The 23,911-nt window shown below is 40.7% G+C and overlaps 1 protein-coding gene across 1 annotated transcript in view; it reads left to right on the top strand.

The window, feature by feature from the left end:
* RELL2 (RELT like 2) overlaps positions 1–23,911 on the top strand; it is a 26,203-nt gene continuing 2,292 nt past the window's right edge. The window contains exons 1-5 of the mRNA XM_018554872.1: positions 1–139; positions 14,442–14,652; positions 20,305–20,370; positions 20,463–20,526; positions 23,591–23,776. Of these exons, the coding sequence (XP_018410374.1) occupies positions 14,448–14,652; positions 20,305–20,370; positions 20,463–20,526; positions 23,591–23,776 (521 nt within the window). The 5' untranslated portion in view covers positions 1–139; positions 14,442–14,447. The remainder of the gene's footprint in view (positions 140–14,441; positions 14,653–20,304; positions 20,371–20,462; positions 20,527–23,590; positions 23,777–23,911) is intronic.

Below are 23,911 nucleotides of genomic sequence, written 5' to 3'. Positions count from 1 at the left end.
CCCTTCTGGAGAGATGGGAATTGCTACAGAGTTTGTACAGAATCTCCCTAAAACTGGTCCTTGGAACTGTGGATAAGGATGGGTTGCTAGGAGACAGCTGGAAAAAAAAGAGAACCATCTTCCGTGCACAGGTATACAGGTAAGCAGTAGGCAACGGGCTCAGTTACTGTAGATAGGATTTTCAGTTCAGTCTGTGTAGGCACAACATGATTATTACACACATCCTGTGTAAAGGAAAAGATTAGCTCTGCAGAAACCACTGAGCACGTCAGCATGTGTAACTGCAGCATGCACCGGAGTGATGAAACATCGAGCTGTTTAAATGAATTAAACAGGACGTGATAGAATATTAAAAATGCAGTCAAGGTCACACACGGTTTACAGATACAGTTTGAAGGACACAGACAATTTTTTAATGACGACGGTTGTGATGCCAGATAGGGAAATGTTAGAATTGCATTGATTTTTCATTTTTCTTTTTTTTTATGCTCTGCGGCAAATTCTGATCTGGTCAGCTAGTAGATATTTAAGAATGCTGTCACTACACAGTAATCCCCTAAGCAGGGAGAGTCCCCTTACTAATTGCATATACAGACCTGCTCGACTGGTTAGTTCATGGTGCTTGTATAGAAATGCTGAGATGTCTTTATGGGTGTAGGAAGGTCCTGATCTGTTGGAATGTTGAGGAGTGTAGGGTGGACCTCAGCCAGACAAACAGCAAGCAAACCTGTATGTAACTGAACAATATCAATTCTCCCATACAGGTTTATCATTGTTGGCAGCATTTTAAACTTCCAGAGACAACTTACTTTTTAAAGATCTTTTAGACAAACATGATCTGGGAATTCATCTTTCATCTTCTGTCAGAAGAATGGGCTTTTTGCATGTCTATGCCTAGAGTAGACACACACATGCATATTTATATAGCTAAGCCAAGCATGGTTTGCAATGTATAGGTGCTGGTGTATCTGGTGCTTATATAGGAATCCTGAAATGTCTTTATGGTTGCACGAAGGTCCTGAGCTATTGGGGTAGGAAGGAAGGTAGGGTGAACCTCAGCCAGACCAAGGCAAAAACCTTTATCACTTTAATTGCTCCCCTACAGACACACATACTCAGCTGCCATTTACTTCCACATTCCTCTGTTTATCATCTGGAGTATAGTGAAATACCCAATACTTCTGGGTAAGGGGGTCCTCTCCTCTTTCTCCCCTAAGAGCCTGTTCACGCCAGCAGCAGTGTTAGAATGCAGCCACCGGTGTGCAGTCTCTAGGTTGCTGTGTCAATGCGCTGAAAACAGCACATCACAATGTATACTTTGTTTGTTAGAACTTTATTGAAATCTCACAAAGTAACATGTCATTCAATTCTATCGGCCTCAGCGCAGTTCAAAGGTGAATTGCGGCAGTACTGTTTTCAGCGCACACCACCGCAATGTTATGGTGTGAACTGTATTGATTATAAATAACATAAATTGTCTTTGGGTTGGGACTGAAGTGCGGAAGGCAACACAGCTGGTGTGAATGGGCCCTAAAGCAGAGATGAGTAGCTGAGTAGCCAGTTGTCATCACTGGTGTGACATGGGGGTGAGTACCTAGCCTTGTGTAATCTCTATTCAGACTAAATTGATATTTAAGCAGGCAAAATTCACTTTGCTTTAGCAGGTATAAGCAACAGGAGAGCTGTCCCTTAAATGACCCAGTGGCTTTTTGCTGCATGGCAAAGCCCATGTTCCCAATACACAAGCTTTGTAGATGACTGTCTTATTGTACAATCTATCAAGAAGGTCTACCAACCCCTTACAATCTATCAAGAGGGTCTATCTAAACAAATCATTTATTTTTTTAGATGTGGGTATGCTCTTGCATTGCATACTTAAATTGACACTTTCAGTAAAAATAGAACACATTCCTTGTATGGGCCGATGCCCCCGAGTGGGGGCGAGTCTGGGTTGAACATTTCTACATGTAGAACTAAATTACTACCCCGGGCATTTGTCTTACGCCTTAGATGAATGTCGCTCACATTTCATTGAAGGAAGTAGAATGTGTCTGCAATTAGCCCTGCATTGTTCAAATCAATTGTACAATCGTTTAGTTGCATTATTGTTATCATGGCTGTTTGTTCAATTATTTATAAATCATACAAATATTCTCATAATTGATGGATCAGGAACTGAGAAACCATCCATAAATCATAGGTGAAGTACAAAGTGGAAATGATACAGAAGGTACAGAAAAGATTTCTATTTTCTGAACTCAGCCAAGCACTATTTTAAAGGTCACACAACAAGACTCCAAGCACATTACAATTTTAGGTAATCTACCTCATTTTCTCTTTTCTATGATGTCTTTTTTATTTTCCAAATACGACATCTCAGCAGTGACAGGCACAGGCAGCATGCTCAAATGCCCGTGAATGGTTGGTCTCTCTTTCAGTAATTGTAGTAAATACCTATATGATATGTAGGGGATTCTACCCCATGTGTATTCAATGTAACACACATTGCCAAACGCGTGGCAATTGTGCATGATTCGCGCGGTCACAGACTCGCCCAGCACAGACGATCGCGCTGTGGGTGCCATTTTTCTGATGGCACCCCAGTCGCGCCAGGCAGATTGCACGGTTTCCCAACGCGATTCCGCCCGTGCATCCGAACAAAAAAACAGCTGTGCGTCGTGTATCGCAAAAAAAAGGTACATGCACTTTTTTTCTGCAATTGCCGCGTGGATGTCACCCCATTGAAATCAATGGGGCCACGCGGCAATCACTGTCTGCGATCCCGGATCCCAGACGTGCGATCCCGGATCGCTCAGGTCTGCAACGGGCCTGACTGCGCAGCTCTGAGTTCACCAAATGGGTTTCACATGGGCTCGGAAGTTTGCAGCGACATTGTGGGATATTTTTCCTGTGTGTTCTCTGCCAGTCTCCTTGTGCCAGACCGGCCAGAGGCAAAATGAAAGCCAGGACAAACATGTGGTGAGGAGGGCGCAGCTCGCCACGTGGTGCTCCCCCCCATGAATAGGGCAGCGCCTCCCCCCTCATGCCAGCCCTGGTTGTTAGTACAGTGCCTTTCTGTGACTAATTGAGCTTTAAACTTTGCTTTGATTACTTAAATGATCATTTAATCAAAGCAATTATATACTAAATGTATTATAATAAATTCCAGACATCCTTCAAACACCATCTGAAATTTCTGATCAGGTTAATTGCAAGTACCTGTACTGGTGGTTGAAAAAGCAGCAGACTCCAAGAAGATTGTTGTTGGTCACACATGCCACGTGTTATACAAACATCTTCTCATTATTTAATAAAATAAACCATATACAAATTCAAGGTGTTTACAACACTCTGTAAAAACATAACCACATAAAAGCAAGGTGTACCGGGGAGATCTCACAACAGCTCCTACCCCGCTGTCTCACCTTCTTTTTCTATGTGATGATGTTTTATACACTGTGCTGTAAACACCTTCATTATTTTACACATTTTGCAATAAAAGTAGAAATTATGTATATTTTTTAAGATTAACCTGTACCCAATATCAGTTTTTTTATGAATGTCACAATAGTTGGTCTTAGTGCCATCAGGTTGATTTTTGAATGAGTGAATTGAGAGAAAGCCAACTCTTCCCATGGTTTCTGTTGTTTAAAAAAGTAAGACCAGGGATCATTATATGTGCAGTTCTGACAGTGTTGTATTAAATGCTCTGGTATTTGGTGGTCTGAGTATCTAGGTATTGCACACAATATACACATAAACTTCATGTGGAATTAAAAGATAATACAGGAAATGTAATACAGCAATGTTTGCAGGTATAAAACTTAAAGTGTATTTCCACTTTCACAGCCAAACTGGATAACACCTACCGTATTTTGCGGTCCATAAGACGCACCGGACCATAGGACGCAGGGAGGTCCGGCGCGCCTTATGGAGCACTCGAGACTGTGGCTTCTATGACAGCTTCTATGACAGAAGCTGTCACAGAAGCTGCAGTTAGTGACCGCTGAGACAGGTGGCACTGTGATTACAGCGCCACTGTCTCAGTGATGACACAGAACAGGCGAAGAACGTCTATTGTTCGTCTGCTCCATGGTTATCTCGATCGTCGCCGCTGCTCGGTTTTAATACGAGTGATCTCATTAGATCACTCGTAATAAACGAGCAGTGGCTCCTGCTGCTGAACTCGATCGCCGCCGCCGCTGCTCGGCTTTAATACGAGTGATCTCGTTAGATCACTCGTATTAAACGAGCAGTGGCTCCTACTACTCGCCCGGCGCCCGAAACTGCATGTCTCGGGCGTCGGGATTCGCTCCATAAGACGCAGGCACTTTTTCCCCCTCCTTTTGGGGGGAAAAAAGTGCGTCTTATGGAGCGAAAAATACGGTATTTTATATTTGTTACATGTTCCCATTCAAACAGCATAAGCTAAAAAATATTAAAAATGCTTCCTGCAGTTTAAATTGCTTTTATTTAGGTAAGGGTTTCTTGGCTTCTTAAGAGTTAAAATTTATATGTGATTCTCCTACTTTTTTTAAAGTCGGGGGGGGGGGGGTTGTGAGGGGCAATGGGCAAATGGATTACATTCCTGGTTCCTGCATTCAAATCTTAATGAAGTTAATCAGCAAAACACAATCCTCAAATTTCAGTTCTAAGTCTTTCTGTTAGGACAAATCATTGTGAAGGTGCTGAGAAAATCTCAGCCTGTTGCCTGCTGCAACAGAACATCTAAAATGTAACAAATATTTTTGGAAATAATTTGTTGTTATTGAAGTATTTTTTCACATTTGACTGCAAAAGTGGAAATACACTAGGGATGCACCGATATCGATACTAGTATCGGTATCAAGGGCCGACACCGAGTATTTGGGTGAGTACTCGCCAAAATGCTCCCATACTTATCCCAATACCAGAACTTCCGGTAAGAGCAGTGCCGCGAGGGAACATGGAGCCGGCTTCCTGGCCAATCAGGATTGGCTGGGAACCCGGGTCCATGCTATTTGGCCATTAAGAGAGCACAGCAATGCTGGCTGAGTGTGCAGAGTGACGCCTCCCTATAGCAGGGCGCAGTACTCACCAGCCGTGCACTGGCAGCTCTCCCGTGCATCTCCAGATTTTGGTCTTGTTATAACCTGGCTTAATTCCTTAAGTACCTTGGGGGGAAGGTTATCTGGTCCAACTGCTTTATTTGCATTGAGCATTTTAAGTCTATGTTCTATTCCGCTTTCCGTCAACCATTGTGGTATATTATCAGTTGAACTATGTGTTTTATCACGTACGTCGAACCTGTTTCCCTCCTGAGTATATACTGAGGAGAAAAAATTGTTCAGCGCCTCGGCCCTCTCCTTGTCACTTGTGAGTAACTTCCCGTTTTAGTCCTTTTTGGGGCCTAGCTGCTCCTTTCTTACCTTTTTACTGTTAATATATTGGTAGAATTTTTTAGGGTTTTTTTTACTATCTCCGGCGATCCGCTTTTCGCATTCTATTTTAGCTTCCCGGATTACTAGTTTGCATTTTTTGTTACATTCCTTGTATTTAAGGAACGCCAATGCCGTCCCTTCCATCTTATATTTTATAAATGCCATTCTCTTTGCCTTAACATGTAGTTTTACAGTTTTATTGAGCCATATTGGTTTAGTCTTTGATCTTTTGTTTTTGTTACCCAATGGTATACACTTTGAAATGGCAATATGTAATGTGTTCCTGAAGCAGTCCCACATTTGGTCTGAGTTTAGGTTGTGAAATGAGTTATCCCATTTTATTTCCCCCACTAGTTTGCGCAACTTATCAAAGTTTGCCCTTCTGAAATTAAGGGTTCTTGTCCGTCCCGCCCTCTTTCCTTTCCTGTATTTAATATTGAAAGTAATCACATTGTGATCACTAGTACCCAGTGTCTCCCCAATTACAATATCCTCGATTAATTCCCCATTATTAGTAATTATTAAATCTAGGATGGCATTTTTCCTAGTTGGAACCTCCACCATCTGTTCCAAGAAATTGTCTCGCAACATGTTCAGAAAGCGGCCCGCCTTTGTCGATCCTGAGGTACCATTAGCCCAATTGATGTCCATCTCCATCTCTCGGTTGCTGCTTCACTGTCCAGTTACAGGCTGGGGGCAGAGTCGTGAGCTAACTTTGATTGATTGATTAACTGCAGCAAAGGAAAGTTAGGTCTCCAGGTTGGCTGTGCTCTCTGGCAAAGCTGTATAAACCTAAAGACTGGTTGGACTGAAATACAAATCCATTGGCAGGTGAACACAGCCCCCTTATAAGTATGTTATTTGTGTATTTGGTTGTTCACCTGGTGTTCAGCTAAAAAGCAGATCTAAATTTTAAATCAGTCCTCTAGCCAAAGCATTGTTTTAACTTTTTTATTCAGTGAGAAACAGTTAAAAATTCTGTAAAATCATATTTTGGAGCTCTCCCTTCATTTCTTGTCAGGAGGATATACTAAAGTAAACAATGATGCAAACAGCATTAAAATCCAAGAAAGGTCCTAACATTTCCCTTCTATACTAAACAAAAAGTGTATATTACTGTATATGCACCATTGGATGGCTCTCACCTCACTTCCTGTTTTACTGACAATTTTTACTAAGACAGGAAGTGAGAATAAATCATTTTGCAATGGAAACAGAGTCAGCAATAAAACCTAACACAGGTTCTAACCCTGACCACATAATATTTAGGCCTACGTTGAGGTAGAGAAGTAATCGGAAATGGAGGTCTCTGGAGAAAGAACAGTCATCATGTCCATAGTAGCTATCATTTGAAAACAGGGGTCCTTTATTTGAGTGCAATGAATATATCTTTAATGTACCCCGTGCAGTATGTTTTCTCTATTATTTACATAACAATAAATGTAATCCATTTTGGAACATTTTGTTTCTATTATTATTATTTTCCTAGATTCCAACGATATGATAGGGATGTGACCTTGTATTAACTTTGTTTTGTAATTAGTTTAAATGACAATAGGTTTCCATAACAGATGGCAAATACAAAAACTGATAGTATGAAAACAAAAGCTGTTTTCTGGTACGATCACACAGAATGAGCGCCTCTTGAGGCATCAATGTTAAAGGGTAAAAGCATGGGAAATGGATTCAGTTACACAGTTCAGGGAAAAGCAGAAAGTAACTTGTGGAGTTATTTAAAGACTTCCTGTTAAGTTGTACAAAGCCGTGTCAGTCAAGCAATCCTGTCATTGCAGTTGTTAGTAGAGCAAAGAAACCAATCACCTTCAGTTGCATTGCCCCATTTGCTGGCCGGACCAGCGAGGCTTCACTCTTTCTCTTCTTCTGGTCAGAGAGATTTTGCTGCCTTTTGGCAAAGTGATATAGTGACGCCATAGAAGCAGGTGAGTATTCTATTTAGCAATCTTGTTGCTGGTAAGTTGTAAAAGGATCTCTAGTCTGACATGGGCCTTGTGTCTTGCTACATACAAGCTGATGTCTACCTATGGACAATGGGTGGTGAGGACCCCTGCCCGTCTTTTATAGCTCTGGATTCTACAGTTGTTTCTCATGGAACTCACCTAATAGACAGAATTGGCACACACATCCATGCTATACTGATACCATCTATTAACTTGGAAAATTCCTGTGTGTGATATTGATAACTCACTTCGCCTGATTCGGTGGCCCAATATTATGCTTAAGTGTGAATGGAAATGTTTCCATGTAGGGTCCAGTATGGACTGTGGGGAACAATTAACCTACCAGTATATGAGGAAACCCATGCAGGCGAAGGGAGGAGTTACAACTCAATGCAGATTGCATTGCTGGTTGGATTTAAGGCAATAGTGCAAACATGTAGCTACTATGCTGCCCACCACAAGAGCCCAGATATTATTACCTGGTGACCTGGTGAGGGCCAAATTGCTCCTCTATCCAACATTTTAAAAATCCATTTGGGGTTAAAGTTATAACGCGATGGAGTTTTTCTTCTGTTACTCCACATTGGATGGAGATTCAGAGTAATGCCCATATTTCTAAGGTGACTTATCTTGGTCTGCTGTGTCCATAGTCAAACAGGATCCCTTCATATTTATATTTTTGTTGCCCCTTTGCCTGGTAAAAAGAGGAGAATAGGTGGATGATTTCCAGACCAGAGTTGGCAACTCATCCCTTTAATTGCTGATGCATATGCATTATAAGGTTTTGTGCAGGTAAGACTGCACCAATGACCACAACAAGTGCCATCTGCAAAATGGATATTAGCATTAAAGTGCTGAGTGGCCAATCCTGAGTACATCCTGATCCATACATTTTAGAGGTTTTGACTCACCATAATGAACAGCTGTCTTCACCTGAATGTGAGAAAGCTGCTACATAATTTAATATATGTCCAGTTTAGCATATTGATCAACTGCTATTAAAGGGCACAGGAGTTATTCCCTTTGCAATGCAATGTTAAGTGCTTTATCCTGCATAGGTTTTTTAGAATGGACATGAGCTAAGATGTGGTATGGGTTTTAGCAAAAGTAACAGGCACATTAGCAGAGGTTTTTAAGATCAAGAGGATGACTTTGCTGATATCCTGTTGTCTCTCTGAGGGTTTACCCAGGTGTACCCAGGCATATACACCTGTCCAGTACATACATGTCTGTTATAGTAAAAAACAAAACAAAAAAAAAAACCTTTTTTACTTTTAAAGCTGCCAACACACAGGGTCTCTCTGCAGAGCAACACTCCTTGGCCTTCCCATGGTTTGGAGGAATTTGATAGAGAGCTGTGAAAGAAGCTGCCTCCTTTATGAACAATCACAGCAATAGATGCCTTTGATTACTCCCGCTTTTCAGGAACACACATCACCCTTTCCTTACCAAGCTGGCTTTCTCAGTGCTCCTCTTGTCTATTAGCCTGACATGTACAGAAGCTTTTAGGCCCTCATCTAATGACTTTACATGGGGCCTTTAGTATGCGTTTCTGACCTTCACCAAAACCCCCCAACAAGTGCCTGCTCTAATATAGTATAGGCAGCCAGAAGATGTAGCTTTGTGTGGCAATGGTCCACACTTTGTGTAGAACATTTGGGACGTACCTAGCGGGCCCTCTAGCAGAAGAATTATGAAGCTGGATGGAAAATCCCAATACAGTTACAGGGACATAAGTGCTCTTCTGCATGTTGCCCACATGTAAACAAGCCCCAAAGTTCATAGCAATTGTAATCTCTTATTGTCATTTTAAATATTATCAGTCCAATCTAATGTAATATAATCTACTAGCAAATAGGTATGCACCACCATCTGTGCTGACTGCAGTAGTCAGTGACCCAATCTACTACATTACAACTCCCATGCAAGCAACAAACTCCTATGCAAACTACTGTGTTGCACTGCTTGATTAGCTACAAAAACACAATACATAAATATACATTTCTAAGTAAACAATGTAACCATAACTCATAAAAGCATACTGCATATTGATTTATATGTTATCAAAAGTCATAATATACAAACAGAAAAAAAAGAAAATGTTAGCTTTGTCAAAGAGACCAGGATCATCCTATTTATGGATCACCTGTGGTCCATGGATCACTCTTGGGGTGCCATATAGTGAGAATTGTCTGTAATGCTCCACAATAACCAGTCAGATTTAAACCTTCTTTTGGTATTAAAAGTTGGAGTCCTGCCTGGGGAACAGTACAGGCAATCATTAAAGTGACACTAAACTTTGCTTATTTGTATATCATTTAGCTGTAGAACCTCAAATCATCTCAGAATTGGCCCTGCCACTGTCCTTCTTTCTGGAGGGGGGCTAACTTTGTTCCCCATGGACTATCATCTCAGTACAAACTAGTAAACTAAATGTGAGATTGTAGTCCATCACAGAAGCGAGCTTGGAGTGGTGGCTACTTTACAACACACACAGGGAGTATGAGGAATAAAAGTAGCCACCCTCGAGTGATGAGATGATGATTTGAGGGTTTACAGCCCAGTGATACACAAAAAGGGTACATTCTTGTTAATAGTTGAGGTACTTGAATGCATTTTTAGTATTTACCTACTGAGTTTACTGTCACTGTAACCTGACACTTTATGAAATAAAATAATAATTGTGCTACTTTACAGCCCTGTAAATATAGCTGCCTGGACAGGCTGTTTTGCAGGCATTCTTCTTATCCAGGAACACTAAGTGCGACACAGACTGGTCAGGCAGTTTTTTTGAACACCAAACAATTTCTTGATGTATGGGCCTCATATTTATACAAATAAAAAAAAAAACATGAAGCTTTAATATCGCTTTAACTCTGCATACTCTGCAACTCACTAAATAGAATACAGGCAGTTCAGAATTTTTGCAAATTCAAAGTTCTCACGGAATGAATGTTAATATTGGCACAACAGTCTTTGCAAAACTCACCCTCACAAAAGGGTCCAACTCTAGGGTTGCCACCTTTTCTGCAAGACAAACCCGAACACTCTAGCAACGCACAGACATTTTTTGGGGAGAATAAGTCGTGGCTTATTCATATGCAAATAGTACCACCCATTCATATGTAAATATCACCGGTGAGACTATTTTCAGTGGGGGGTCAGTAGCCCCTATCTTAATTTTGGTTGCCCCTGTCTGTCTGACATCTTGTGTCCGGGTTTCGGCTGCCATGAAACCCGAACACAGCATTCAAAACCCGGACTGTCCGGGTGAATCCTGGACAGATGGCAACCCTATCCAACTCATGGTGCTACCGTAACAATCAACACAGAAAGCTATGTTTTTAGTGCCTAACTAGACGATTCATATAAAGAAGCAAAGGGGGGTGTTCGTTCTTTGCAGGCACCCATACATCTCAACTCAGACCTGTCTGTTAACCAGGTCTAACTTATTAAATACCTATAGAGTTCAACCATAGCCAACTGCCCCATAACACACCTGAAGGAAAAACACATTCTTTTGCAAGAAATATACATGCTAAACATGCAACGCTCTTAATAATTTGGAAAGAGCAAACATGTCTCACTCACTTGGCTACTCCTTGGAAACCCTTGCTTTAATTAACCAGGTAACACAGTCCAACAATTTCAAGGAAGACTGTAAGACAGCCATTGCACATCTACTGTAAAGAGGACATATTACCTTTTATTCTTTTGCCTTCTTACTGAGTATCAAACACATATGAGTGCTGACTGAAGTCTTGTGTTCTTCCTCATTGTGTTGGCATAAACATGAATTGCATTATCTGCTCATGTTGATGTCTGATTTCACTGTTCTTATGGTGCCATAGTGGTTGGGTTTTTAAAAAAAAATTTTTTGGGAGTGCATATGAGTGTGTGAGATTGTGTCTCTGGTTGTGTGTGTCTGTCAGTGATTTTGAGGGCCCATTCACACTAGTACAGTGCCTTAATTGCACAGTCCCATGCGAATAACGCACTGCACCACGCAATCGCACCTACCACGCGTTCTGATGTAAGAGGTGCATTGCATATGCATTTAAATGGCACCCCAAATGCATCTACCAGCCACAGTTCTATTGCCCGCATCGGAACGTGCGGTGCCGCAATGCCATGATTTGCATTGCAGTGCAACTTGGGTCACGACTTAATGACCAAGGAGAAATGTGGGTCCTGAGGTTACACAGGTTGAGAAGCACAGACTTAGATATACAACTGATCTCAATTTCTCAGATAAAGAAACAAATATTCATAGCAAAAAATTGAAGAACAAATGCATTTCACATACTTCCGCCATACATAAACTTGGGTTACCCATTGGTGCCTAGCTTTGCTTAGCTGAGCTTACTGTATGGTGAGCAAAAAAGAAATGCAGCACAAACTATCTCTTTTGCAGGCATGGAGCCATCTCTAAAACCAGGAATACAAATTTATTGTATACATTATAAGACTTCTCTTTGCATGAATTCAAGCCCTGAAATCTAAAGTGTTCCCACTAAAGCATGCCTTTAAAATCCTCCCAGTATGTTGCATTTCTAATGTAAATATTTCATTCAGCTTGACATACTGTACCTTGGACAGCTGTGAGCAGCAGCATTCCGGCAGGAATCTGTGCCAAAGGCTCTATTTTCTTTGAAACTTCCAAACATAACTAAACTCTCCAAGATCAATCCACTCACTTTATCCTAAAGTTGTAAAATAGTGGGGGTTTTACCCTTTATGTCTTGATTTCTCCCCACCTGCCTATTTATCTTAAGAAAAGCAATGGGGAATGGATTGTAGAGAAAACAGCTGTTTTGTAAGCATAACTCTTCCACCCAGCATAACGCTGGGTGAATGCCACCACTACATGACACTGAGGAGCATAGGAAGTTCCAGTGCTCATCAGTACCATCTAATGGCAGTAGTGTCATGCAAATGGTATTCACCAAGCTAAACACTTGGCCGAAGATTTATAGATCAGACCCTAAGTGTCAAGTCCGCCAGAAGAGGAAAAAGCCTTTAACAGTCATTCACATTCACCATTAGAACAAGAAGGGAATGTAGAAGTGGAATGGTTGGTCCATAGCATGTGTGACTTGATTTACATGTAGTCTGCAGACCAGAGAACTTTGATTACTACTGATTATAAAGAAGTGTAGTTACAGCAATAGTTGGGCTGATTTTGGATATCAGATGAGCAGATTTAGGAGTTCCAGTTTGTTGGAGTTGACCTTTGCATATAACAATGAAGAATACTCTGTCCTTGTTGACAAAGCATATGCCATGTGCACTGTCATGAAATAATTATTCCCTGAATACATTTTCTTGCCTTAGTGCGTAGACATAATATGGATTATGGAACACTTCATTCTTCTCCAGAGGAAGTGCATAATTTGGTGATTAAACATCCGCAGCAGAGAAGAAAGAATAATCTGAATGAGCAGGGGAAACCTTTGAAGTCTTTCTCGTTTTATGTGAACAATAGTTTATGGCTGACAATCATAAAACACTCCGGGCTGCATTCATAAAATGGGTCAGCGATGATTCTTTAAGCTATTTTTAAAATGATCAGGTTAAGATACAGTATGTGGGAAGATAGATGTAGACATCAAATGCTCCTTTTAAAGCATGTGCTCAGGTCAAGAATCTTTTTCTTGAATGAGTTAAGACCTTGTTTTATGTGTGTGTGTGTGTGTGTGTGTGTACCATTTGAGAGATCTCTTTTCACTTCCATTCTCAAACAAACAACAGGTAGTGAGTCGCAATATGTCTGTGAAGGTTCTCATTTATCCAGGTCATGGTATATCTGTAAAAAAATAAGTCAAGGCAACTGGACTTGCTGTATTTTTCTTGAAGACATTTCACGGGTCATCCAACCAGCTTTCTCAATTCAGAATGACTTGTACAAAAATTATCTGGGAATAAATATGGTGAATGTTGCTTCAATCCACATAATCTGTTAGTCGCAAACAGGTGTTGATTGCATTTGCATAATTGGAGCTAGAAGGTTTTTAAAAAAAACATCACATCTCTGTCTGCTTTAAACCCAGCAATACACTGAGGCAACAGCTGGTTCACCCAAAAGACCCAACGCCAAAACACAAGATGAACAACATTGTGTATGTAGTCCAGTGCAGTGAGGAGTGCTCAGAATTGTATGTTGGTGAAATAAAACAGCAGCTACACCAGCGTATGGCACAGCATAGAAGAGCCAAACTTTCTGGTCAGGATTCGGCAGTATACCTACACCTAAAGGTAAAAGGTCACGCCTTTGAATACAGTCAAGCACACATCCTAGACAGGGAGGAGGACTGGTTTAAAAGAGGTGTGAAAGAGGCCATTTATCTAAAAATGGAGAAGCCAAGCTTGAATAGAGGTGGGGGTGAGACATCTATTGTCTGTCACATACAATGCTGTTTTAACACCTCTCTCTGGGCAAGTTATTAACACCTCCTACCTCCAATTATGCAAATGAAAGCAACACCTGGTTGCGACTAACAGATTATGTGGATTGGAGCAACATTCACCATATTTATTCCCACAGAATGTTTGTACAAGTCATTCTGAATTGAGAAAGCTGGTCGGATGACAAGTGGAACGTCTTCAAGAAAAATACAGCAAGTCCAGTTGCCTTGAATTATTTTTTACAGATATAACAGGGAGTGAGGAAATCTCTCCAAAGTGAAAGGAAATCCTCTTGTCTAGAACTGGTGTACCCATTGGACGATTTCTTCTCACCTGCTAATCTGGTGTTCTAGTGTAAAATTTTGGATTTGTGCAAGGACAAAAAGAGGGGGAATCTCCACAGCTCCTGCCGTCAGAGTAAAAAAAAAACAACACAGTATAGGAATTAATAGCTAGATTGGTATTGGCTATTTCAACGTGCAATAGCCAAAAGCAGAAATTTTTTATTGAGATAGAGGTCCTTTAATGTTAGTGTTGTTTCAGGTGGTGGTAATATTTTAACATTTCATAAAGCTGTAGGATCTCCAGTTTTTGTGTTTTGACCTCTGACCCCATAAGTATCCTTTTCTCTAAAGACCATTTGTTTTCCATTTTACAGATCAACATGGTAGAACATCAGACAGTGGATGAGAGACCAAATGAACAGCAGAGCCCGTACATGCTCTTCCTGCTGGTTGTAGTCTTCTTCATTACAGGACTTGTCGGCATTCTGATCTGTCATATCCTGAAGAAGAAAGGCTATCGATGTCGGACATCACCTGAGGAGCTGGACCCTGAGATGAAGGACTGTTTGAGTAGAGAACAGGAAAGTAAGTATGACACATGGACAGCTATGCCATTTTTATTGTTTCAATGTTTACAGAGTAATCAAAGTTTCAGGTGAAAATGTAAGTAAAGAGGAGCGGATGTGTGGATGGATCTGGCATGCTTTGGCTGAGGCTAGAATATACCTTGGTTTTCTTTTATAAAAAAGTTGGAAATTATAACATTGTTTAAACGTTTTTGAAAATATTCATTACTTTCAGTTCCCCTAAAAATAAAAGCTCAGTTGACCACTTCAGCCTGTTTACACAATGTATATGATATGATCACAATTTCTCCATTAAAATTACCCTTTCAATAAGTCAAAAAATCAGTTAAAAGCACAGATAAATTAACCACTTGCTGTCTGGAGCAATTTCTTCATATTTGCAGACACAAGATAAAATCTGAATTTTTGGCTAGAAAACAATTATATATTTTCTGAAAGAAGAGACCCCATAGAATAAAAAAAAAATGCTAGTTGCAATTTTTTATGCTGCACGGTATTTGCGCAAAATGTTTATCAAACCAGTATTTTTTAGGATAAAATACACTAAAATGTAGTCTAGTGCACAGAAACAGAATTCAATACCCAATTTTTTTGTGAAATATAAAAGTTGGGGTCACATTGAGTAAATAGATACCAAACATGTCAAGCCTTAAAATACCCAAAATTTCCCGTAAGCGACGCTTTAAAAGTTTTTACTGCTCATCAGTTTAGCGTTAACAGTGATTCAATTATTGCTCTCACTCCAACGTTCGCGGCAAGATGTAACATAATTAGCGCAATTTCCGTCTTTTGCATGTAGGCGCACCCGACAGTGTGTGTGTGCACGTGGGGGGCGGGTTATTTTATTTTTTTTAAATTCCATCTTTTATATTTTTTTATATGTTACTTTCATTTTTTTTTTTTTGACACTTAACTTTATTGCCATCACATAAGGGGCTAACAAACCGTGCTGGTCCCAGGCCCGCACGAGGGACAGTGAAGCCAGGGAAAGCCGGCGGAGGGGGGGCACGCATTCTGCCGCACCATACAAGTGATCTGGCATCTGTATAGACGACGGGTTGCTTGTATCTAAACAGTAATCGCCCGCTGTGGGGCTTCAAACCCCCCCCCCCTTTTTTCCCCCTATCTGTCTTACCTGTTATGCTGGGTTCTCACCAGAAAACATACAAACCTGCCAGGTGAATCCAGCTACTAATGCTATGATTTGCCAAGCCACTACTATCCCGTGCTGCCATCTTCTACTCTGACATCATTGGGTGCTGACTGTCTCTTACAAGATCTGCAGCCGACCCCAGAATCATGTGGTCAAGTCTGCCCTCCAGCCGCTGTGTGTTCCTGTTCCTACAGCCTCCTTAGATAGGTGACAGGAATATCCTAGGCGTTTGAGGGAGCAGAAGCACTGGGTGAAAATGGCGACAGGGGGACTGGGCCAGAGCAAAAAAAAAAAAGCTCAACATCACACACACTACAATTTAAAATAAACAAAAGGAAAGGTATTTGGTGCAGTTGAGTGTCAGAACTTCCAGGTACTAAATACAACAAACACATATATAATAATTTAAGAAAAAGAAGGGGGTCAGTGTCTCCATAAAATATCCAAGGGGAGGGGGAAAATGTTAATGAAAACCCTGAACAATAACCTTTCTGCTCCCTAGACCCCCCTCCTTCCCCAAATATGTATTTTTTTAAAAACTGTATACCTTTTTATACAGGGTCTTCTGGCCAGTCATGTGACACACTGGATATGTTTTCCTCTTGGTCTTTTTTTCGTGGGCAGTGTACTGCAGAGAGTGTGGCTAACATTATGATGTCAGTGATATTATCTGCTGTATGGTACTGTGAGCTCACACTGACATCCTGATTTGGGCTGAAACAACTAATCAATAAAATCGATTATAATTACCTCAGCTGCCTGCCCTGTTCCTCCTCTGCCCACCCCATGCTTCTGCTGCCCGACCCGTGCCCCTGCTGCCCGCCCTGTTCCTTGGCTGCTGCCGCGTTCCTCCACTGCCCGCCACGTTCCACCGCTGCACCCGCCCGCTGCCTACTGTCAATCAGCAGAATAGAACCTGAGAACTTTCTCCTTCAGTTCCCTCCTCTGCTGATTGACAGCAGGCAGTGGGTGGGTGCAATAGCCAGCCTGCTTTTCGCTATTTCAATGTCAAATAGCCAATAGCAGGCTAGCTATTGCTCAAAGCCACTGCATGCTGTGTTGACATTCAGCTGGCTCAGCAGGCAGCTTTCATTCCCCAGTGAAGTGGAAAGGTAACACTAGGGGTCAAAAAGACCCCTAATGTCACCTTAAAAAGAACCTGACACCTCCAATGTGCTATCACATAGGGGGCTTGTAAACCCCACCATGTGATAGCAATGAAGTTAAAAAAAATGTTTAAAGTCCCCAACCCCATGAACACTTGTGTGTGATCGCCCGCTCTGCAATGCGTGGTACTGCAATGCCCTGCGTTCCACTGCAGTGCGATTTCAAAAAATATGCATACCGTTTTATTACTGAAGTAAACCTCTGTCTGTAATGCTGCATTTGTGTATTTTATTTTAAATAAATGGTATTCATTTTTTTTATTGTATCTGATTAATCGATTAATTGAAAAATCGGCCAACTAATCGATTATGAAAATGATTGTTAGTTCCAGCCCTAATTGTGATGCATCCCCATGGGCTCACCGGGTACGGTCTACACTGTATGAATAAAACCGGCTGCTGACTCGCCAGTGTCTTCGGCAGACAGTGATGGACAGAGCAGGATGTGATCATTGTAGTAAAAGCTGCTTTTTATTTGTGGACACATTGGACAATGGAGTTCTACTTTAAACCTTTTCACAGTTCTAAAAATTTGTGTGAATCATTACTGCTCACATGTTTATAACTGCACCTTTCTATAAATATTTTTGTTTGGTTGTTAAAGTATATCAGTAGCCAAAAATTGTTCCTTACATGTGAAGCATACAGTATTTATTTTTTTGCATAATGGCAGTGGGTCCCAACCTTTTTCATGGTGTGACACACCACAGCAGATTTTTAAATGTTTGTGACACATAGCATCATGCATTAAGAAAACACCTGATTATCACAGTGTTAAACATTAATGTGACACTAAACTCAGGCGTTAAACCTTAAAAATGCACTCAAGTACCTTAACTATTAACAAAAATGTACCTTATTTGTGTGTCACTCAGCTATAGATCATCAAATCATCTCTGAATTGGTGCTGACACTGTCCTTCCTTCTGCAGGGTGGCTACTTTTGTTCCTCATGGTCCCTGTGTGTGTTGTAAAGTAGTCACCGCTCCAAGCTCACTCCCGAGATAGACTACAATCTAAAACTAAAATAGTAAACTAAACATGAGATTGTAGTCCATCACAGCCTCAAGCTTAGAGTGGTGGTTACTTTACAACACACAAAGGGAAACAAAAGTAGCCACCCTCCAGAAGGAAGGACAGTGTCAGCATGAATCCAGAAATGATTTGAGGATCTACAGCTGAGTGATACACAAATAAGTTACATTTGTGTTAATAGTTAAGGTACTTGAATGCATTTTTAAGGTTTAACTCCTGAGTTTAGTGTCACTTTAAGGGTTCTATTTTTTTTTTAAATGATAATGCTATTTCTTATAGTAGCAAGTTACATTTATCAGTTAATTCCCTCCAGTGATCACTAGAGTTGTTAGATTGTACCTCTTGTGCTTAGATCTATTTATTTTTTATGCTCATCAGCTCCATCTAGTGTCCATAGCACAGTATCTTCCTGATTCAAAGCCCATACTATTTGAAAAACATTTGACCCGAAGAGAAAATAGCCTAAGAACAATTGATTGTGTCCCATTCTCACAAAATCTAGTTAATTTGCACAAAACAAAGGCACATGCAGTTTCACTGCATGAATAGCTGTGCAAATGTTTATATCAATAGACCCCTAAGGGCTTGTTCACACCAATTACAGTGCGCTCCATCATGCAGCATTTTTTTTCAATCGCACTGGACTGGAATGCAGGCATGCGTTCCGGTGCGGGAGATCCCACTGCAGGCAGGGGGCGTGGCTGTGGTGCCATTGACTTAAATGCACAGCCACGCCCCCTCCCGCCCCAGAATGCAGGGAGGAGTTTAGTTTGCGGTACAGTGCGTTCCAGCAGCTAACTGCTCTGGAACGCACTATAATTGGTGTGAACAAGTGTTTTTGCCTTTGTCACAAGGGAAAAGACCAAGAGTGCTGTATAGAACTATAAATAAAGAGTGTTACTGAAATACTAGAAGAGCTTGTGCATCCTGACATACCAGGAAAGTAATGAAGTATTGACATATCCTAACATGATATATACACTGTCAGTTAAAAGAAGGAGGGAGAGGTGAACAAAACTGTGATATAGTTAAAGCGGGCACAAAATCTAAGGTAACTGTTTGAGGGCCTTGGAAAAACGTTGAAGGACTTTATTGCTTGTCAGTAGTCAGATCAGCCATATGACAATATGAAGCCAGCTTACAGTTTATTTCCTTCTCGGATTGCATCACATGTTCCTAAGAAACATTTAGGCTTCATCTCAAGCACCTGAGGGTATGTTGCATGCATTCTAAAGTGGCCTATCAACCAGGTATATTACATGTCCTTTTAGGCAAGTGCAGCTCCTGACATTTATAAAGGGCTGCACTTAGAATTTCGTATATTTAATGCTACAGAAACCTGTCAGGGACTGTGAACATATTATAGTAGATGGCCAGAGACTGCATTCATGCTAAAGGAATGGTTGGAGTATGCTGCAGGAGACAGGTAGAGATTTGTGGGCATGTAGCGGAGAAAGTCAGACTGTAGACATACTATGCAGGAAGAAGTCAAACTGCTAAAGATCCTTTACAAATCAATACTACCACTGCTCCCTATTTTCTGCTCCATTCGGCCCCTTAAACATCACTGTTGCCATATTGTATAGGCCTGTGATCATGATCCATTATAAAAGATCAATAAAGATAATTCTTAAAAAATAAAAAAATTATTTCATTAGTATGTACCTAAGCAGAGAATGTGCCTAAATGCTGGCTGCTGGGGCCAGGGCTTCATCAAAAATACTAAGGGGGTGCATATGGCTGCAGCTCGGGATCCAGGGCATTAAAAGAATCTTGCAATGAGAGAAATGTAGATGCTTTCCTCATAATACTAGCTGCCTGGCTGTCATGGCTGTCAGTACTTGACAAGTCACTGACCCAGAATAAGTATGCAAATAAGGAGCTCTCACTTCACTGGCTGGCAGGCTGGCTTGCAATAAGCATTCTTGAAGGCGGCCAGTAATTACAGATTCCATATACCTCTCAGCACAGGATTACGTTTCTATTTAGCAATGCATGAGTTAAGTAAAATTGCAGCTTGATGAGTCAGGGCCGTAGACAGAGCCTGTACTGAGTAGCAGTGCAAGAAGCTGTGTGTTACGTGGGGAGATATCCAATACTATGTATATGAATTATGATAATAACGGTGTGAAGAGATGTGAAGTGATTGGAGGCAATAATAAAATATGAAGGAATAAGCAGCCGTTTTTTAATTATTATTATTAGGCATACATACTTAATCTATTAAATGCACGTTTTTAGCACCAATGTGTTTAGGTATTGTATGAACAGTACTTATCTGTTTGTCTTGTGTATAGTCACAGATGAGATCTCGAATGAAGACACTGTTGAACGTATAGTCAAGTGCATTATACAGAATGAAGGTAAGAACTTGTAGTTGGTATTGTGTTTTTCTTCACTAATGAAGTCTACAGGTACTTCATAATATTCTTGTTTTTCTTTTTCTCCACTTAAGCAAATGCAGAAGCACTTAAACAGATGCTGGGGGACACAGAAGGAGAGGTGCCCATCATCCCCAAGTGAGCATGCATTCTTTATCAGTATGCAAGATGTTCGGTAATAAAACACTCTAAGACTTATTTAATAGGGCAGAGAAAATACTGGTGATGATCTGCAAAGAGCAAAAGCTTGTAGCTACCAATGTTGTTTTCCTACGTAAGAGCAATGAAAAACTAGGTTTGATTAGCTTCTTTGGATTAAAGGCTAAAAATACCCTTAACACCTCCTTCTCTCTTGCACCCTCTTACACTAGCCTGTCCATACACCACAGAGGAGCCCACTGAAAGCTGCACATCCGCTGACAATCTATGCTGCCATGCATGCGCACTTCAGACTCCATTCATTCCTATGAAAAGTCCATCCACTGTGGGCCCCAACAGACAGCAGTAAAATCGATGGTGAACCTTTCCCTATGTATCTTAAAACATTTTTGGCTAGAGTCTGACTTTAAGTTCTGCTAAAATAGTCAGAAGACACATTCTGGAGCCTTCTGAAGAATTAAGTGTAAAATTTGAATATTTGATTCACAGTATCAATAATTTAATATTTAAAAAGGCTTTTCCAGTTTTTCACCCTAAATATATTTATAGCTGGTAAAGTGGTTTTGTGTTTCATATAATCTGGTAGGCCTGCGACCTATCTGTTTAGTTCCTCAAACAGAATTGAGTTGGACTGCGTTGGCCTAAATTGTCAAAGTACTTTAGAGATAGTTTTCATTGTTCTGACCGCTCTAATGTAATAAAAGGAGAAATCTGTTTTTGGCGAAGTGGTGACACATCATGACATCTTAGTCTTTACAACCATGTGTACATTGGACCTTATTCATTAAAGTGAAATTAAAGTCTACAATCAGATGAACATCGTACTAGCAACCATCATTTTCATAGTCTTACCTTCACTTTCCTTTTATAGCAGTTGTGCAGAGTGCCCCGAATGTGCGATGCAATAGGCAATAGAGTTAAACCCAGTGTTTTTAGTAATCAGCACTCAGTGATGAACTTGAACGCACCCCCTCTCTACCTCTACATGACAAGTCACTTGGACACTTGTAAAGACGGGTGTGGCAGTTAATCAGCTCTGCCAACGTAGAACATTAAAGTGGAAGTGGCCGCTTCCAGCAGCTTTCCACACACCTTGTGTGCCTGGCTCTCTCAGTCTGTCAAATCCTCCAGCCACACTGGCTGTTTCTTGTGTGGCGCCACCACAGCACCTGGCTTGGCACAGACCACACCACCCCTCCTCTGAGCTCTGGTCTGGCTTCTTAATGAGGCTGCTCTCAGCTACCTAATCATCCCAGACTGGTTGTTGGTAACACCTGGCCCCAGGACTGGAGATTTAAATCCCACCCAGAGCCCTAAGAAATCTCCAGAGCTCCAGATCCCAGCTACAATTAGGAAAACCCGGAAGAATCTGAAAAGCCAGGTTCTTCTTTATGAAATGGTTCACATTCTGGACCCTCTCAGCCCCTCTGGCTGCGAGTCCTGGGTGCCAAAGTTGCCGAACCACATGGAGGCATTGCCATGCACTGCCACAAGGTGTACAGGACTATAAAGATGTAAAAGGGTGTGAGACTTCAGTTGGGCTAACTAGGGGGATTTTTCCTTACTTCCTGTCCCTGTAAAACGCATACATTGTGCCTTTGAAATTTTGCTTTCAAGTTCCCAATAGTACATTGGGAAAGTTAAGTGTGTGGCAACACATACAGAAAAGTTTTTCTTTTAGACATTTTTTAAATATGGACAGTTATATTATATGATCTTTGATATGTGTTTGCATTGAATTTTGATGCTGTTTGTTACCCATGATTGATTTCTTTTTTTGCTGCATATTTGTTTTTTTAAATCAAATCATGCTTAATGAATGGATTAATGTATTGGGAATATTTAATTTTCTTTGCATCCTAGCCATCATGGATTAATTAGAGGATTCTATATTCTCTATTCTTGCTGCTTATCCCTTTCAGTCATTAATTAATGATATCATTACATAATGAATTCTACAAATGTTTTGTCTGAGGCACTCTCTTTATCATATTATTATTGATCTGTATTGGGATCTAACCGAAAGAAAAAATAAATAAATTGATGTGGTCTAAAAATATCTTAAAGTGCCTGTTCACCCAAAAGTGATATTTCATTTATATTTGAATTTCAAATGCAGATGTGTATAAATTACACTGCTCCAAACAAATACAGTATATAGCAACTGGCTGCAGGACCACAGGCTCTCCACAATGCACAGAAGGTGCAAAGAAGCCCCTCCAGGCACACATAAGCAACATTCTGCTGTGTTTTTGCTGAACTGCAACAAGCTTTTTTTGGTGCCAGATAGGTCAGACAGATATTCTCTCTCGTCAGTTGTGACTTTGTCAATACTATTCGTACATACTATTATCTGCAAGAGCCCTAGGTTCCAGAAACCTTGATTTCCCTGCTAGGCTACATGGGATGAATACATGTGGCCAATATTGGTATCCTAAAGAGGTGGTTGATTCTTCTTTAGGATTTCTTGAGACAAATAACTGTGCAGCTTTTACTACACAGCATGTCAAAAATTTGAACAGGATGGAATTTATTTATAAAAACAATTGCTGAGCCATTCGTCCTGCCAAACTGCATGTAAATTTATTGTGTCCAATTGGAGGCAAACTTGTATGCTATTAGTATTTTTTATTTCCAGATTACATGTAATATCAGGCAAATACGCATTACCACATAGATGTTTAATTTCCTATGCTCCTCAGCTCCATCTAGTGGTCATAATGTGGTATTTTCCTGATATTCCATTCAACCCGGAAAAAAATATAATAATAACATGCATTTTTGCCCCCATTTGCACACACGAAATGTACATGCTGTTTTGCAGGATGGCTGGCTCTGCAAATTATTTATCAATGCACCCCAATGTGTTGCCTGTTACAAACCAATATAAATAAAACTTTCATAGGAAAGTGACATTCGGAAACAAAGGGTACATCTTACTAGTTCCTATAGGTTAACAGTTATAAAAGATCTCCCACCATGAGTTTGACATTTTCAGTATTGGATACAATTATAACTATTATGTTTACCTTCTTATAACTAGTCTTTGTCCACACCGTGAGAGCCAGGACGCTGGTCCTTCCCACCATCATACGGTTCACGGTTCATCACAGGCTCCCTGCATTCACTGTACTCGTAAGAAAAGGAACCTGCTGCACCGCATGGGTCGCTCAAAGGACAGCAAGGGGAAGGTGCATCCTGGGGAGGTCACAGTATTCTCTGTTGGAAGGTAAAGAGCTGAATTATAAAAGAAAAACTAATTGTTCAGTTTACTTGGAGGGCCTAAGTCTATTATAAATTGTGTGTGCTGGATTCTGAAGACATTTCAGCCAGTGGTTTATCTTCACTAGAGCAAAGAGCGATG

Source organism: Nanorana parkeri, unplaced genomic scaffold (genome assembly GCF_000935625.1).
Source record: "Nanorana parkeri isolate BGI_ZX_2015 unplaced genomic scaffold, ASM93562v1 scaffold176, whole genome shotgun sequence".
Classification (NCBI taxonomy): domain Eukaryota; kingdom Metazoa; phylum Chordata; class Amphibia; order Anura; family Dicroglossidae; genus Nanorana; species Nanorana parkeri.
This window is presented reverse-complemented; position numbering and strand designations above follow the sequence as displayed.